At 45.9% G+C, this 17650-nt stretch overlaps 1 protein-coding gene across 3 annotated transcripts in view; it reads left to right on the top strand.

The window, feature by feature from the left end:
- The first annotated feature begins 347 nt into the window (after window positions 1-347).
- The window catches only part of ccdc136a (coiled-coil domain containing 136a), a 28800-nt gene continuing 11497 nt past the window's right edge, over window positions 348-17650 (top strand). For 2 of the 3 annotated variants that reach the window (XR_013936817.1, XM_080504222.1), the window contains exons 1-4: window positions 383-510; window positions 11214-11543; window positions 16111-16185; window positions 17222-17524. Coding sequence is in view for 2 of the 3 variants with exons in the window: in XM_080504222.1 (XP_080360348.1) it covers window positions 11252-11543; window positions 16111-16185; window positions 17222-17524 (670 nt within the window). In the remaining variant the exon portion in view is untranslated. Of the gene's footprint in view, window positions 511-11213; window positions 11544-16110; window positions 16186-17221; window positions 17525-17650 lie in introns of all 3 variants that reach the window. The other variant, XM_080504223.1, reaches the window with a different exon arrangement.

The raw sequence follows: 17650 nt of genomic DNA, 5'->3' as shown, positions 1-17650 counted from the left end.
CTCCTCCCCTCGTCCCTCTCGGCATCCCTCCCACGCTCCGGAGCCTTCAGCTGCCTGGATCCTCCCAAACTCCCGAGGTGACTGCAGCGTGTTTCTCTCTCTCTCTCTCTCATCTCCCCTCCCTCCCTCTCTCTTTTCTGCCTTCCCTCTGAGTCCGTGCATTGCGTGCGCGCGCGCGAGCGTACTTGACCCTGCGCTCCGCACTTTCCGTGTTCCTCTCTCTCTCTCTCTCTCTCTCCGCAGCGGAGGTGGGCGTGTGAAGCCTCTGACCCTCTCTCGCCCACTCTCTCTCTCTCTCTCTCTCTCTCCCCGCTGCCGCTCCGGTTCGGGGTGCTATGGATGGTCTGCGCTTGCCTCCACTCATAGAAGAGGCTCTGGACTCCACAGGTCTGTGCAGCCGCTTGTTTGCGTCTTGCGTCGGTGTCGGTGTCGGTTGCTCCGCGTGTCCGTGCGCTCTGGTGCCGCGCGGCCGCCGCGTCCGTGCGCCTCGCTGCGCGTTGACCCGTGGAGGTGAGAGAGGTGGTCTGTGTTTGTCTCCTCAGCGTGGAGATGCGATGGAGGAGGAGGAGGAGGAGGAGGAGGGAGCTGGTCACCGGTCAGGTGGTGGGAGGTGGGATGATGGTTATGAGGGGGGGTCGTCTTTATTAGGAGGTGACACATTGACAAAGTGGGGTTTCTCGTCACGTATGGCATCTGTGGACAGTTGATGGAGGAGACGCTGCGGCCAGGTAACGAAGTGCTGGCGGCAGAAGGCTTGGGAATAATGTAGGCCGACTCATTACGTGTTAAATCTGTTTCTTCTCATGCTAATTGTGGAGTCACGCAGCGTTGGATTTATTTATTTTTTTTTTTTTTAAATGTGCATGCTGTGAACATTTGCAGTCACACTTTGGGTGGCTGCTCCTTTTTCTCTCTGAATGCTGCTGTGACTCTTTGAACACAATGCATCTTTATCTGTATTTTGCTCCTCAACTGAATCAGTACCGAGAAGAATGTGTGGAATGTATTTTTTTTTTCTTCTGGTGTTGTTTGTGTCCTAACAAGGCAGAAGCGCGTGTCTCCTGCATGTCCAGAGCAGACAGAGTAGCTCTTGTGCGGGACGCTGCTCAGAGGATGTTTATGAGTGTGGAGGGGCTCAGAGACCACCACAGGTCAGCAGCCTCCAGGTTGCAAGAGTCCGACTTCCTTTTCCTGTGCAGCACTGCCCTTTTCCCTAAAGTCGTCGTCTCAACCGACCTCTGTAAAGTTACTGGGAGACTTTATTAAACCACACGTTTAGTGAATAGTTGTGGAGTTACAGAGCGTTTTGAGGCTGACGTCTGACCATCATAACACGTCTCAGGAGAAATTCTCTCCCCCTAACAGGCTGGTTCCTGTTGTCGTAACTCCAGGGACCTCTTTCCTTTCATCACTGCTTTTATAAAGCCGGAAATCTAAAAGCTGAGCCAAGACAAGTGTTGGACTAAAAGGTACAATACGTTCCTGCTGTTGTGTGTTGGGTGACCTACAGTAGCACACACTGTCCTTCATACTCGATGTCTGACTTCTTCATTGTTTGCATTTTAGTTTGTTTTATTTTCTTGTTGTTACCAGGAGCTGCAGCCGTTGCGTTTATCGTCTCATCCACCAGTCTCAAACGTCCTCTGTCCGTTCTGTTCAACTGAGAACAGGAGACATGCCAACATTTGTCGGGCTGTTTGTGACAAGAACGTACTGACAAAATCCACAAGATCCACACTAAACCGGCTATTTTAAAGTTAGAATAACTAACTCATGCTGCTGTTTGGTTGAGTCCAGTGTCGAGATCAGTCCAGATCCCACTCCAGTTGTTTCAGAGAGCTATCGTCAGGCTGTTGTTGTGTTGAACAGAGAGCAAATTACACACACCCAACATCATAGTCTGCTAGAAAGTGTTATAACAAGACAAGGCAGTCAGTCGGAGGGGCTCAGTTTGAGTTTGGAGCTTCAGGGGAGCTCAGAGGAAAACGTCTGGGGGTCAGTCGGACGCCTTTTTCCCAGCAGGAGTTCTTTCTTATCGTTTTCTGAGAATAGAACTGATAAGAAAGAATTCTTTGCAAGGTAAAGCCGTAAATGATTCCATTAAAACACATATTTGTATGACTGAATTTGATGAACTCAAACTCTAGAATGTGCTTTGAAAACCACACGTGCAACAGCAGCTGTAGACGACGTGTAAAGAATTGTCCCATTTCTACTCAAGTCTCCCTGGGGGGTACAATGTTGTTGAAGCTAAGGGGGGGGGTTCATCCCCCCACACTGATCTCCCGCCTTTCAATTAACTGGAGGCCTTTTTGTGACTTATGAAAGGATTTCTTTTCTTTTTTTTTTTATTAATGTTTCTAATTTAAAATATGACATAGCGTATGCTTTCAAGTTTTTCAAACAGCCTATAATCGCTGCCATCATTTAGAACTGGCCGTCGGGGGGGTGGATTAAAGTGGATTCACTCTTCCTGCGCTGAGGTGGACGTCGGTTTGGTGTCTTGTGAGAAAGCGATTGTTCAAAGATGGTATTTCTTTTCTAGTTTTCTAAGACAAATTGCGCTCCGCTGAAAGAAAATGCCCCTCAGATCACTTGCTGGATATACCAACAGGGACTACGCACACGCCCACAGATCAATAGGACGCCATCAGAGGCGTGTTTGACATTTGCAGGCTGCCTGTATATCAAGTGTCCATTGGATGCCATGCCGGTTCCCTCCCACTTGCGCGACTCGCCGAGCATTCCTATCCACATCCTTCACTTTTGCTTTCCCACTCAATATCTCTCTTCCCCCTCTTTCCCATGTAATCCTCTGCTCTCGCCGGCGCCCACACGCCATCCAACACGCACACGCGCACTCAAACACACAAACCTTTTGCACCTGCCAGCGCCTCAGCCCACACAGTGTTTCTCTCCTCCTCCTCCCCCCAGCGTCGCACCCCCACGCTTGGAAACACACATCAGCACCGATACTCCCCAAAGGTCCACAAACAGGATTTCTCTCAGCTCTCTGGAACTAATAAACAGCAAAAGTTGCCGGCTTAGATAAACTTTGTAGATGTGGGAGAGGCCGAGGGCCCCCCGAGAGAAAACAACAAATGAAAACAAATCTTGCATGGTGGGGGGGGGGTCCCAAATCCCCATTTCCTGGGCCCTGAACAGTGTGACATGCCTCCCTGCACCCCCATGTTCCCCTCCATTCTTTCCTGTCAAACTTAAAGTGCTTCATCTGAAAAAACGGGAGGGAAAAAAAAATAAAGCTTTCAAGGGACTCTATGGGTCCCTGGCAAAATTGAGTATGCCATATGTTTCTCTCTCTCTCTCTCTCTCTCTCTCTTAGCTACTATAATGGAAATTAAAAAAAAACCAAAAAACTTTTGAGTGAATGGAGGAGGTTCATGAACTCATGCAGCTCCTTCCCGCAGCCCTTTTCTATGGATCTAACTTCTTCTCCTCCCTCTCAGAAATGTTTGGCACTGTCAGCCTATCATTAGATGCACCCTCCCCTCCGGGTCTTTATCCGTTCTGGATTTGGCCCGCCGAGCGGTGGCGAGCTGTGGTGTCCCCAATTTCCTCTCCGACTTAAGTGACGTGAAAGCTCCCAGAGAGATTGTGTTCAGGTGGGAGGCGTTGATTTGTGATCAAATGGATTATTACCTTGTTTTCATGCTTTGTCCTCTGATGCTATTCATATTCCCTTAATGGAATTGCTACACCCCTGAAAGTACACACACACACACACACACACACACACACACACACACACACACACACACACACACACACACACACACACACACACACACACACACACACACACACACACACACACACACACACACACACATTTCCATTTAAAAGCACATCGCCTGAATACATCTCCAGCAATATGTACACACTGACACCGTTTTTTTTTGCATGCTCATCTAATGAGGCCAAATTATGGGATGTTCTGCGATGCCTCCCTATTCCACTGACCCACTTTCCCCCCCATTCCCCTTGTGAAAGTGCAAACATGGCTTTTCCATTTAAATAACAGAGTGGCTGATTAAGACAACCCCACTCCTGTGGTTTCACTTTCTTCTCTTGTCCTCTGCTGCTGTTGCTGCTGTTGTTCCTCGCTCTCCCCAGAGTTTTCAAGCTGAGTGAGAAAGCGAGAGGCGATAAGCTGGCATTAACCTGCTGATACGGCCACCCCTTGAGCGCGCTGCTCAACTCAAGCTGGTGAGTCTCAGCGCGGCTTGAAATCGACAAGTCTCATATGATGGTGATCTCACCGCGTGGGACTCACGAAGGCGCGCCCGATAAGATTCGTGCCGGCTTCTCCTGCGGGAGAACGACGGAGGTTTTCTGTGGTGGAAGCAAAACCTGTGCGCGAAAACACAGCTTTATTACCATGGCGACTTCCCATACGTTCAAGCCCTGGGCCGTTGGCGTTGCGGAAGGTCACCATGGAGATAAATCAATGGAGAGTATGGTTGAACCTGATTCTTGTTTCGTTTCGCTGCTAATGCAGTCGCTTCAATGTCTTACGGTTGCATCAAAACTCTGCGTCTCCCTTATAGTCTCTCCCCTCCACTCCTCTTTTGCTCCCGTGCTTTTTATGACTCCTCCCGCTGCTCAGGATTATGTGTTCCTCAGGAAGTGTGCCAGTGCAGGAGGGAAAGCTACAACATCAGAGCTGGGCCGACTTCAAAGCTGGAGCAGGAGCGGGTGGTGTGCATTATACATGGCCTCCTACACAGAGACTCATGGCACATATATACACACACACTGAGCGCATGCAGCTCGTATGATCATATGGTGTATATGTAGTATAGGCGCACCAGGAGTAAGGCTCAGAGATCATGCCGCACATCAATACGCAGGCCTCCAGCGCAAATAAACGCACATGCCATCATGTCTTCACGCCTTTAGAGCACATTATATTGAATTACACAGATTTCATAGAGGCGCAGGCAGTGGAAGAGTTATTGACAGTACGTCCATAATATAGTAAGTATACTATATTAATGTGTTGCTTGCATGTACCCAACTGTGCTGAGCCAATGTATGACGTGTTGTGTTGTGTTGAGGACGACAGCTTTACAAGTGAACGGAAGCTTTTGAACATTTGAATCATCATTGCAGTCATTAGAGGTTGAACGGTGATGGACTGGTGACCTGTCCAGGGCTGTCCACACGTTCAAGATGCACAGTTTTAATGAGGCTAGTTTGTAAGAGGGCATCAAAAACACACATCAGACAATGTCAGGAGGCTCATTCAGCCACATGTTATCAAATACCTCTAATAGACTTGGTAAGATAATTAAACATCTGGATTTCAGAATCTACTGGCTCAGCATTTGTCACAGGATCATCAGGGAAGGATTTATTGATCTATTCAGCAAAAGAAAATCAGTTTTCACCTCATTATGAAGTGTAAGTGCCTTATAACCAAAGGGGTAAAAAATAATGCAACTGTTGCATTAAAAGAATATGAATTAACAGCAAACAATGGGAGTTTTTGGACGTCTCCTTTCTTCAGCATAGCTCAGTTGAGCACTATACACAAATAACTGAACGTTAGCCAATAAGCTTGGTGATGCTTCCTCCACTGTGCCAGTAAACGTCCAAAAAGCACCGTAAACGTGCCCGTCTGAGTGCAAATTGCTCAACTTTGATTAATAAAAACGATAACAAAGTAGTGTTGTCAATGTAGCACATAAAACAAATGTTCTTCCCATAATTGTGTAGCGGTGTAATAACATTTCCGCTCCCGTTCCCTGGAAAGTGAACGAAATGCATTGAACCAGTGAGGCGATAAAAATGTGTAAAGTAGCGCGGCGTCCCTTTAAACTTTACTACCCGCCTGTTTAACCCCCGAACCATCCCCTTAGCCTGAACACAAATGATATCTTATATCATCCTAAACTAGCTTTTATTGACATGTTCATTATAATCTTGCTGTTTCCTTTCGGAAGGTGCTCGTTACACCGTCACGCAGTCCCACTGCAGTGAACTCCCGTCTCTTCAATCCCCTTCATACGCAATTCAGCACAAATCACCCGTCACACCAACACCTGTAGGGTGGCCTCCGGCTCCTGTTGTCAGTGGGCTGCAGTTTTATCTTCACAGCTGATTTGACTCCAGATGTTCACCAAAAACACAGCTGATTTAGATTTGTAATCGCTAGTCAATGGGACGGATTAGTGTGGACTCATCTGCTACGCAGACGACTCCTTTACAAACGCCCTGCGCCACATTTGGTGTCGTATCACACCTGACTTGAATAACACGAGTAATGACGGGATGTAGAAATTGAATCGACGTGGCTTATTCAGCAACTGTTATCCACTCTGTGACTGTGAGATTTGGTTTCGGTCTCTGCTGCAGAGTTAATGTCCTGTCAAGTCTCACTGCAGAATCTCACTCACTTCAACCAAATCAGCACAGTAGTTTGGCAAAATGCAAATTTGCCGTTGCATTTTTCACTGAGCTGCCGAGCACCCGGATCAGAATCAATGGGCGGGTGTTCTTTGCACGGAAATGTTGAAAATGCACGTGACGCACTGCTTGTGGCCTCTTTTCTGAAGCGGCCCGACGTTTGCGTTGACGTCCTCATGTTGCGTTTGCTGCGACGTGACCATGCAGGAATGTGAAGCCAATCTCCTCCTCCCCGAGATGACTCTGCCTGTGTCCGTCCTTGCACTGGTACGCATGTCGAATGCAATCCCGGCGTGACGAAAGACTGAGCCCACGTGCCAAGTATGCAGTATGCAGTGCACAGGTGTCACTGCAGTGGCTGCCGCCGCACAACGTGGTCGACGCTCACTCACAAGGTGACACAATAAAGATGTTTAATGAGGGCGGAAATAATTAACAAAGAGGCTGGAGAGACGGCGGCAGGGGCAGGTCGATATGATTATATAAACATCTGGACGTGACTGGTATATATTATGTTGAGAAGAACCTAATTATTTTGCAATGATGCAATCAAAGAAAGATTATATGTTAAATGTGCTTTAGGTGCCCAAAAGGATGTAAGTGTAGATTGTGAGTGGAGAGATTGCGATTGTTAAGTTAATGCCTTTTTTAACACCGTTTGTTTAAACCAATCAGGGAGAGTTTGAACCAACATTGCATCTCTCCAAGTACCCCCAAACACATGCTTTCTGTTTTGGTCTAATGTCAGACTTCCCAGGGTTTTTCTTCTCACATGACAAAATATTAATGTTGACATTGGTTAAGCAACATAGAACAACGTTCTTTAGAAATATCTGGTTGTTTATCTGTTGTAGCTGTTCCACCAGAGGGCTGGTTTCTGACTAAAGCTGGATATATATACATTACATTGTCTCCATTACACTAAAAATTAAGTCAGTTTTAATAAAGATAATCAACTCTTTTTATGGATATTCCTTAACGCGCTAATTGCAGTCAAATAATTATAGAAGGAATAGAACATTAAGGCATTTAATGGGGCAATATTTTATAAACTCCGACTCAAAATGTTTCTCATTTCACCTGAGAACTTTGCTTTTAGTTCAGGCAAATAAATCTGCTGCAGCAGATTCAGCAGACAGGAAGAAAACCTCAGTGTTAAAAGCAGCTTAATGGATGTGATACATGATGAGAGCACGTTGTTTGGACAAATATAAAGAAGATTCAATTTGCATTTTGCAGCAATTTGCACATCATCCAGTCCAATCATGTCTTTGGTATCACCTCAATGATAAACATGCAAGCAAAAAGCACCTGGGCTAATGTTTTAGGTTATTCCTGATGTTATATTTAAACTACGTACACATATTTTTTCATGGTATAAATTTAAAAAACAAGAAGAAATAAACATGATTTTGTTGTATTAATTTATGTAAGTCTGACATTTCATTATGCTCAAGGCTTGTTTGCAGCAACTCCTTTAATTTTGGAAGGATCTGTAATTAATTTTACTTTCTTTTTTTGCTGTGTTATATATAGAAAAAGCCAATTTCCCCCCCCCCCCCCCCCCCCCCCCCCCCCCCACTTCTTTATCAGTTAGCACATTTCCAGATACAAACATATGTACAAACACAACAAGCAGTGCCACTTGGGCGCAGACTTCATGTTATACTCATCTTAAAGGCAAGTTTAAACATCGCTCATTGTTCATAATCCAGTATTGTCATTTTTAGTCTCGTATTCAGTCCATTTCCTTCATTTTGTTACATTTATGTGATACCTTTTCCATCTAATCCTTTATCTTTAGCCACCAATCCTCTGTTGGTGGTGTTTCTTTATCCACATTTCTCATGATTGCTTTTCTTGCTCACAACCAACAATATTTGTTATCAGATTGATCATATTTGTCATTCTGTAGGACCTCTCCTTTGGGCATTTTAAATAGATATAGCACATTTGTTTTAATTCATCATTTACACCCCCCAAAAAAGCAAAAGAAACAACATTTCCAATAAACATGTGAATGATCCACATTAAAATGTCCAGTTTTGCCAGCATACTAGTACATGTGATTGCTTGCTTTTTACTTTTGCCGTTTAAAAAAAGAAGCCAGCTTCTTCCAGGAGCCAGTATTATTTTTTTAATGCCACTGCTGTCGGGAAATAACTTCGATTAAGTTGGTAATATGACATTTGTAAATCATGTGAAAGTTGCATTTCAAACCTAAAACTGAAATATAGCGGGAAAACCTCTGGAGTGGAAGCTGGCGGAGTTATTGCACCCTGAGCGCCACATCATAAAGGATTTGGATGTGAGCGATATTCAGTGGGAAGTCTTTTGTCTCCTGATGGCCTTTAGCTGCCGCCGGCTATACGAGCAGCTCACTCTCTGCTACAGTGCCCCAGCTCCCCTCTTTATGACTAACTCATTACACCCACATCAAAGTTTAATGACAAAATAGCCCCGTGCTCATGAAACCTCTCACAAGCCTCGCAGGGCCTGCATTGTTTAAAGTAACATTATTACGAAACAGGGATGGATGGAGGCAGGGCGTCACAGATGTATGAGGGAAAAATAGGCGACACGTGTGAGAGGTTGTGATGGAAATAGTTGCGTGTAGTGAGATGAGAAAAACAAGGCAGGGAAATAATTATCGCAAGAGACGGAAGCATCCCCAGAGCCAAGATTACACTGGTGAGCATCAGTCTTAATTAGATAGATCTTTAGTTAATGCTGCAGTCTGTCCCCCTGCTGCACCCGCTCTCTCATCTCGTCTCTCTGCAAACACCGTCCCCTGCTCCTGTGCTCACAGCTTCCTGAGTGCAAACAGCAGTGGGGAGGCACTCAGAGAACCACTCCAACATGAATCCACAACGCTACATATTCATCTATCTCCCGAGATGGACTCCACACCCAAAAGGCGTCCTGTTGGGTAATAAGAGTGGGATGAAAGCAGGCCAGTGTGTGTGTGTGTGTGTGTGTGTGTGTTGTGAGAGAGAGACGCAGGTAGAAATGAAAAGGATAAGACAGCCATCAGAGTGATCTTTTACCTTCCGAATTGCTGCTGAGAAGCGACCAGCACACTGAATGTAATCACCATTTCGCTCCATCCTTTCTGGGAGCCTCAGCCTGACTAATGGAAAATGACTCCAAACGGGGATTTGTCATCATGATATTGCTCTGAGAATCAATTCCTTCCCCTTTCCCAGTTTACCTGACCCGTTCCCGTGTTTGTACGTTTCACCTTAAGCAAGCAGCAGCTGTGAGGACGTCAAATCCAGTTATTTTTGTTTTTGTCATTCATATGCAAACATCCCATTTGAGTCAATGTTAACAAACAGCTTTCCAATCAATCCCAGGCTGAATGAGATTGCAAAAAAAAGAAAAAAAAAACCCCAAAACAAAACCGTGGTCCAGCCATGTGATGTGACAGTGTAAAAGGAGTGAGATGTGTGTCACATCCCTCGTACTATGAGTGGTGGCTGGTGTTATTATGGACTTTGAGCTGCATTGCTGAGTGGTGAGTCACAGTGGTTGCTTCAGCAGAGCAGCCCACCTCCCCCATTGCTCACCCTCTCTCAGTTTCAGTCAGCTAACTCACGCCCCCTACTGGCCAGATTGTAAAAAAAATAAAAAAATTTAATGTGGAAGTAACTGATGCATCTTCCATAAATGGTGGTTTTTGTCATAATATTTGAAAACACGCTTCCTGTTGCTTCTGGTACAATTTTTGTTTTCTTGTTTCTGGTCCAGTGCATGTGTGTGAAAGAGAGAGAGTCCAGTCTAAGTAATAGACACGTACGATGGCCACCCATTGCTTTGTACGTTTACATGAACTATTTTAATGAGAAACATACGGCCTGCGGGCCAAAAGGGAACCACCAAAGGATCCATTCTGGCCTGAGTTTCCAAAGTGTGGAAATCATGAAACGAAAACATAAAACATTAGGCTGCTGTTCCACTTTATTTCGCTGGGGGTGGCACTCTGATTGAAATCGTGTATTTTCACGGAGCGCTGGGCTTTTGCCAACATATTTTTGAAATCCCACATTTCATGAAGTTTTCATAATGCACTAATACTTCGCAGCAAAACGAAGAAAAAAAAACATGCAGAGTTGTAAATATAGTCTCTTATGGAGTCCTGTGTGCTGTCTGTCTGTCTGTGAACTAGAATGAGGGTCTTGAAGTAAATAAAGACAGCTGAGTGAGCTGCATGGTGGTGTAGCGGTTAGCAGTCTGGCCTCACAGTGACATAATCCCTGGTTTGATTCTGGGCTTGTCTGCCTTTCTATTGGGAGTTCTCATATGATGAGTGTGTGTGTGTGTGTTTATTTGGCTGGCTGCTCCAGTTTCCCCTTCGCAGTCCCATAAACAATCAGTTGAGGCCAGCCGGTGAGCATAACTTGCCCCCTGGTGGGTAATTGTCTGTGTCTCTGGTTCGCCTTGCGACCTGTTCAGAGTGGACCCCGCCCTTTCACCCATAGTCTGCTGGGATTGGCTCGAGCGGTTGGTTGCTGGATAAAGCAGCATTGAAGATAAATTAGATGTGTGAGTGATGTTCAGGTTGGTGTTCAGAAAAAAAAATAAAAAATCATCAGTGCAAATGTAATCACAAGATGGTGCTGTTGATTCAAAAAGAAAGATAATTTGTTCGGCTGCACCCAAGCATGACTGGATCTCACTTTAGGGGGGTGAGGGGTGGTTGGGGGGGGTTGAAATCTTTCTTTCTGTCACTCTCTCTGTCCCCGTCAGCACCCCGTCTCATATCAGTGTTATCTCCCCACCAGATGACCCCAGTGATCTAAAAGCCGAGAGCAGCCCCGTCATGGACAACGAGATAACGGCCAAGGAGCGTGGCGTCCTGGAGAGCAGCGAGAAGGAGGAGATGGACCGGGACAGGGCTCGGGAGGAGGACGGGGAGGGGGGAGAGGAGGAGGAGAAGAAGCTGAAGGAGGAGGAAGGCGAGGGGGAGGAGAAGAGGACGAAGGAGCGGGAGCCGCTGACGGAGGAGGAGGAGCTGGAGGAGCTGAGGGCCCAGGTGCTGCAGCTGCTGCTGGAGCTGGACGACGCCAGAGAGACGTCCAACAAGCACCAGGAGAGTTTCCATGAGCTGCAAGGTGAGACGTCCAGCCTCAGACGAGAGCTGAGAGAGGGACCGGGTGCCCGAACCCCGTATTCATCTAGGAACCTTAAGTCAACCTCAGAATGAACTCCACACAAAATGTCCTCCATCACCCAACCACATTGCCTAAATAATGGCTTTTTTTATGACCAGTGAAGGTAAATTACACCATTTCTCAACATGGGTGACTGACTTTTTGCTTTTGTCCTTCAGAACTTTGAGGAAAATGTTGAACACACACACACACACACACACACACACACACACACACACACACACACACACACACACACACACACACACACACACACACACACACACACACACACACACACACACACACACACACACACACACACACACACACACACACACACGCACAAAAGCTTACTGGAGCAACTGCAGTTCTGAGTGAATTAAGATAAAACAATCATTCTCTCAATAAAAATTAATTCCTGTTCAAATTAATTGCAATAAAGTGAAAACATCCAGAGAGGAAATCTGTGATTTTACATCCGTTTCACGAGAAGTTAAATCGAAGGCTTGACACAGTGATGTGATGCCAACCAGGACCAGTTTCGCCGTTTTTTTTTTCGCCAAGGTAATTTTCCACCCTCTTTAATTTTGACGCAATTTATCGGTGGAAAACAACTCCACACCGAGAGCCAGTCTCATAAATTTGTTTGCAATTCACATTGAAGCAGCCGTTTGTCAAACATTCCGGCCGGGTGTGAGCTCTGCTTCAGATCGCCTCTTATTCAAGTGTCTTCATATTGTCTGGAAAAGGCGTTTCTAACCCTCCCCCCACGATCTTTGATCTGCCCACAGTGAATAACTCATAACAAAGTATATATAAAATAGTGTCTCTGTAATTATAAGTTCCTTTTCTCTGAGGAGAAACTATTTGGGTTTACACTCTGGACTGGCGTTCCTTCATCTCGCACGTTTCATTCGTCAGTTTTTCACCACAAAAGATGCCTTCAGTACTAATTGTGTCCATTGCTTCAACAAGGCCATAGTCTACATAACTTTGGTGGATTCCTCATCCTCTTCATCTCGTTGCTCTGCCATTTTTTTCTCCCGATGTTCACTTCGTGAGCTTACCCTTGTCTGCATTGGAGACAGGAGTTTCCTGTTCAACACTCCCTTGTGTTAAACTTGTCGAGCCGTCCCGTTTGAGAATCACCGTTTTAGATCAACTGGGGTGAACCTGGAAGTTTTGAAATGAATGGTTAACTATAATGATTCCGGGAGTTATTTAGCATCAGCCTTTCCCATTGCAACCTTGAAGTCGCCCTCAGACTGAAGAAGGTTGACCCTGTTCTAGTAAATGTCTTATGTGCCTTCATTGAAACGTGAAAGTCTAAATCAGGCAGCTCCAGAACGTTGTGGCCACCGTCCAAGAGGTTAAAGCATTAAGAGTGGCTTCATTTATGATATAACATGTCATATAACATTTCCTTTGAAAACTCGATACATTAACCTTCATGAACTCTCATCAAAGTGCAATCAGAGAGAATGTTCTCATTCTGCATCACACACACACACACACACACACACACACACACACACACACACACACACACACACACACACACACACACACACACACACACACACACACACACACACACACACACACACACACACACACACACACACACACGTCTTCCCAGCTCCACTTTCCACCTCTGACAGTCATGCCAACTCTGCTCACGACAACATATTGGTTGTGTTGAGGCGTAACTGTTTATACGTGGTTATTTACACGGGCCTTTGCTCACAGTCACTGAATAGAGCCGTCACATCATACCTTCGAAATGATGAGCCTAATGTTCAGGGACGTGAACGGTGAGTAAGTACTTGGGAATGAGCCTGCACAAAGTTCAGTGTGTGTGTGTGTGTGGGAGAGACGGCGTGTCACTCTCTCGGTGTGTCCTCGGTGGAGGCATTCCTCCAACAACTGCTGAGGGAAGCTTCCAGACCGAGTGTCCTCGACCACAACGACAAACCACAGTCAGTGTCGCTCCTGTGGGATCAGTCAGCTGCTACGTCTGTCAGCAGCTGATGTGTGCAGATGCTGTAGTTTCGGTTTGAGGTTTCTCTCCCCACATCAGTACGTATATACAAACGCAGGCACTGAGCTGTACATGTCCCAAGTTAATTAGAAACCCGAAGAAATCTTATACCACCATCTCTGTCAGCTGCTTTTTAAGAATAAATCATTTTTCGAATTATTTATACATTTAAAACTGACGACTCTGGCCGGGATCTCTCTAACCTCCTCCACCTCTGCTCAGCTGATGTCTGATATTAACCCCCTGCAGGACCTGGCACCACACCGAGGGGCACAAAACATTTTTTTTTTTCCCCAATCCTGCCCCGTCCCTCAGGAACTCTGTCTTGAACCTCCTGAGACTGTAAGAACCAGACCACATATAAAGTCAAAACTCACCTCTACTGCTTTTATTGTGCACACTGTGTGTTTAAAACAAGTTCTTATTCTTGCTCTCGGTTTTATTGCACTTTAATCCTGTGAATCATATTTGAGTTTCCTGAAAATATGATGATGAGGATGATGATGATGACTGTAACAATAGAAGGTTGTGCTTGATAATAAGACAACAGCTATCTATTGTACTATACTGTCCATGTTAAGTCTATATAATGTTTGTTACATCCATTGTCTTAGTTCAGATTTAGCATCTTGCTTAAATACACGGATCAGCCTAAACATTATGACCTCATGCTGCGTTACGCCTCCATGCACAATGAGCTGTGACGCGCCGTGTGTCCTGACACCTTCCAGTGCCGTCAATAACTTCTGCAGCTCCTCTGTTGGTTGGCGCTGATCGAGCTGCAGACTCAGAGACGCTCTGGCCCGATCGCCTGGCGCTCATGATTGGGTCCTTGCCAAACTCGCTCGAATCCTTACACTTGAACCTTGTAGTGCCTCTTAGAAAAACTTAACGTGCTCTCAAATGTATCTTACCCACTAACGGGATGAGGAGGTGATGAGTGGTCTTCATTTTAAATGTCAGCGGTCATATAATTTCCGCTGATTTGCTGTATATTAATTGGCACTAACACAAAACACTAAACCTGCGGTTGGTGTGAATGTCATTAGTTCTGTGCTTCCAGTAATTTATCTCCATCCATCCATCTTTTATACCATTTCAGCCGATTCAGGGTCACGAGGCGCCGAAGCCACTCCGAGCTAACAATGAGTGAAGGCGGTGTGCAACCGTAGCAGGTCATTACAGGGCAAACACACAGTGAGACAGACAATCACACACACACTTACTTACCGCCAAGGGCAATTTAGGGTCACCAAAAAAAGCATCCAACACATTTTTTTTTGCATGCACATAGAGAGGACATGCAAACTCCACAAAGAAAGAAGCTTAAACCTGCAACATTCACGCGGCCAGAGTTTCAACCACCACGTCAGTATTTAGCTTCTACAAGGTAATCCGCAACGAACCGACATCTGGAGTAATTCAACGTGTTCAAAAGCCCAATTGAGGCTTGTTGAGTGTGAATCCAATTAGTGGAAGTGCCCCCCCCCAAAATTTAAAATTTTCAATAAATCTGCATAGATTTGACGTACAGGTGAATAATAAGAGCAGGATACTGGGGGGAAAAAAAAGGTTGAGGGAGTTGGATGTGCACAGCACTATCAACAAGGCATCTGATCCGTCCCAAAATAATTGTCCAGCCATAAAGAACTATCTTTAGCCACCAGAAGAACAAGGAGTCCTGCAACAGATGGTATTGCCCCCACAGAGCCCTGATCGTCACGTCATGGAGTCAGTTTGGGATAAGAGACAGAAGATATTAAAATGCTTGGAACAGCAACCTGCTGGCAGTAAACTCTTTATTTATTTATTTTTTTTGTTAACTGCATTTTGTCTTGACTTTATTGACCAGTATAGTCTATTTCAAATCCCCCCCATAACTTTGACTTTGGGCTTCGCCCCATATTGAAACTACTATGTCAGTCAGTTCAAAAAGTACTTTTATTTGGTTTTGAGTGATCTGTGAAGATGACAGCGCGCAGATTTAACTCGCCAGTGATCTGTATTTAGCTCACTGCTGTCGAAATAAAGCCATCAGAGAATCTGCCTTAAGTGTGCAACAGAAATCATTTGGCATGAGACGTTCCGAAAGGGACCAAAAAGAAATAGAAAGCAAAAAATAGCAGCGAACCAAAAAGCTGTGAAACTGGCAGCCAAAATACTCAACTTTTCTTTTTTCCTTCCCTCTTAATTTTTTTTTTTTTAATATATATTCAGGAGATGAATACTGCTCATGCTAATACGATGCAACATCCTTTAAAGTCATATCCGTTGTATTAAACACACAAAGCTGCCTGTGTCATTCAGCTGCGCCTCAAGGTTGAGCAGCTTATCAAGTTGTCATCTTTCTATTGGCCTGCTGAACTGACTTTTTCCTCTTATCCCCCCCCCTCACCCTCACCCCCACCCCTCTCTCCACTCACCCCCCCCCCTCCCCCCCCCCCCCCCCTCCACTCCCCTCTCCTGTCTCCGTGTCTCCAACAGGCCTGTTGGAGGACGAGCGCCTCGCGAGCGCCCATCAGGCGGAGGCATTCACGCGACAGATCCAGAATCTACAAGGTGCCAACATGTGGTTTCCCTTTGAAATTTCATTTTTTTCAGTGTCAACATTGGTGGTGCTCAAAAAAAAATCCATTTCCACTTGTATATTCCCCCTTAAATCTTTCGCTCAGGGCGGCTTTTTCTCTAAGCGGCCCATAGTATTACAATCACTCACCATGTCTTCAGTCTTTTTTTGTGTCTTCTGTGGATTTTCTGTTGTCTCGCAGCCCTCATCGTCTAATCTCAGACCGAAAGTGCATATTGGGGATGTAATTGAGTAGAAAATGATACATCCTTTGGGCTAATTGATTTGAGGACATTGTCTTTTTTGTGACCATTCCCCCCACCCCCCGTTTCATTTTCCTCCCCAAAAAACAAGGCTTAATGGGATTTGTGCTCAGTCATGTGAGGGCGAATAAAACAAATAAAAAAAAAATATATAATGAGAATTGAATCCCTCCAAAAGCCATGTGTGATGGCTCAGAGAACATGCAGTGAAAGATTAAGAGAACTAATATGGAAAACAGAAGAAAAGCAACTATTTCTTTGTTTCTGAGGTGATTTGCTATAAAAGGAGATTTTAACTGATAAGACGAGAGAAAGCGATTGCAGCATTGTTCTGGTGAAAAAAGGTGGAGACCATTTTGTTTTCCTGGGAATGTTGAAGTAATAAGCTCAACCTGAACCTGGAAAAAAAAAAGCATGACGGTTACCGTCAGTTACATCAGCTTCTCTCTCAAACTGTGCATGCACACACACACACACACACACACACACACACACACACACACACACACACACACACACACACACACACACACACACACACACACACACACACACACACACACACACACACACACACACACACACACACACACACACACACACACAACCACACAAACACATGCTAAAACTCAAGTGAGAGCACACATATTTACACTCACACCTACACTGCAGTCTCACCCACACATCCCCCATAAAAACAAAACAAAAAAAACAACAACCTAATATCCTCCTCCTTCTCCTCCGCCTCCTCCTCCTCCTCCTGCAGCCCAGCTGCGCTCTGTGCAGGAGGAGATGGACATCCTGGTGGAGGAGAAGGACAGCGAGCTGGCCGAGGCCGCCGAGCAGCTGCGAGCGGTCCAGGAGAAGGCGCTCCTGTTCCAGCAGGCGGCGGAGGAGGCGGTGGCCGAGCGGGAGAACGACATCGCCTCGCTGCAGGAGGAGCTGTGCCGCGGGCGGACCGCGCTGCAGCGCCTCAGCGACGAGACCCAGGAGTACGAGCTGGAGATCACCACGCTGAGGGCCGAGATCAGCATGAAGAGCCAGCGCAGGGAGGCCGAGAGGAGAGAGGGTGAGGGACGAGGAGGGCGGAGGGACGAGGAGGGCGGAGGGACGAGGAGGGTGGAGGGACGAGGAGGGTGGAGGGACGAGGAGGGTGGAGGGACGAAGAGGGTGGAGGGACGAAGAGGGTAGAGGG

This window comes from Blennius ocellaris (genome assembly GCF_963422515.1).
Source record: "Blennius ocellaris genome assembly, chromosome: 11".
Lineage (NCBI taxonomy): Eukaryota > Metazoa > Chordata > Actinopteri > Blenniiformes > Blenniidae > Blennius > Blennius ocellaris.
The sequence above is the reverse complement of the archived record's forward strand: the minus strand, read 5'-3'. Positions and strand labels throughout refer to the sequence as shown.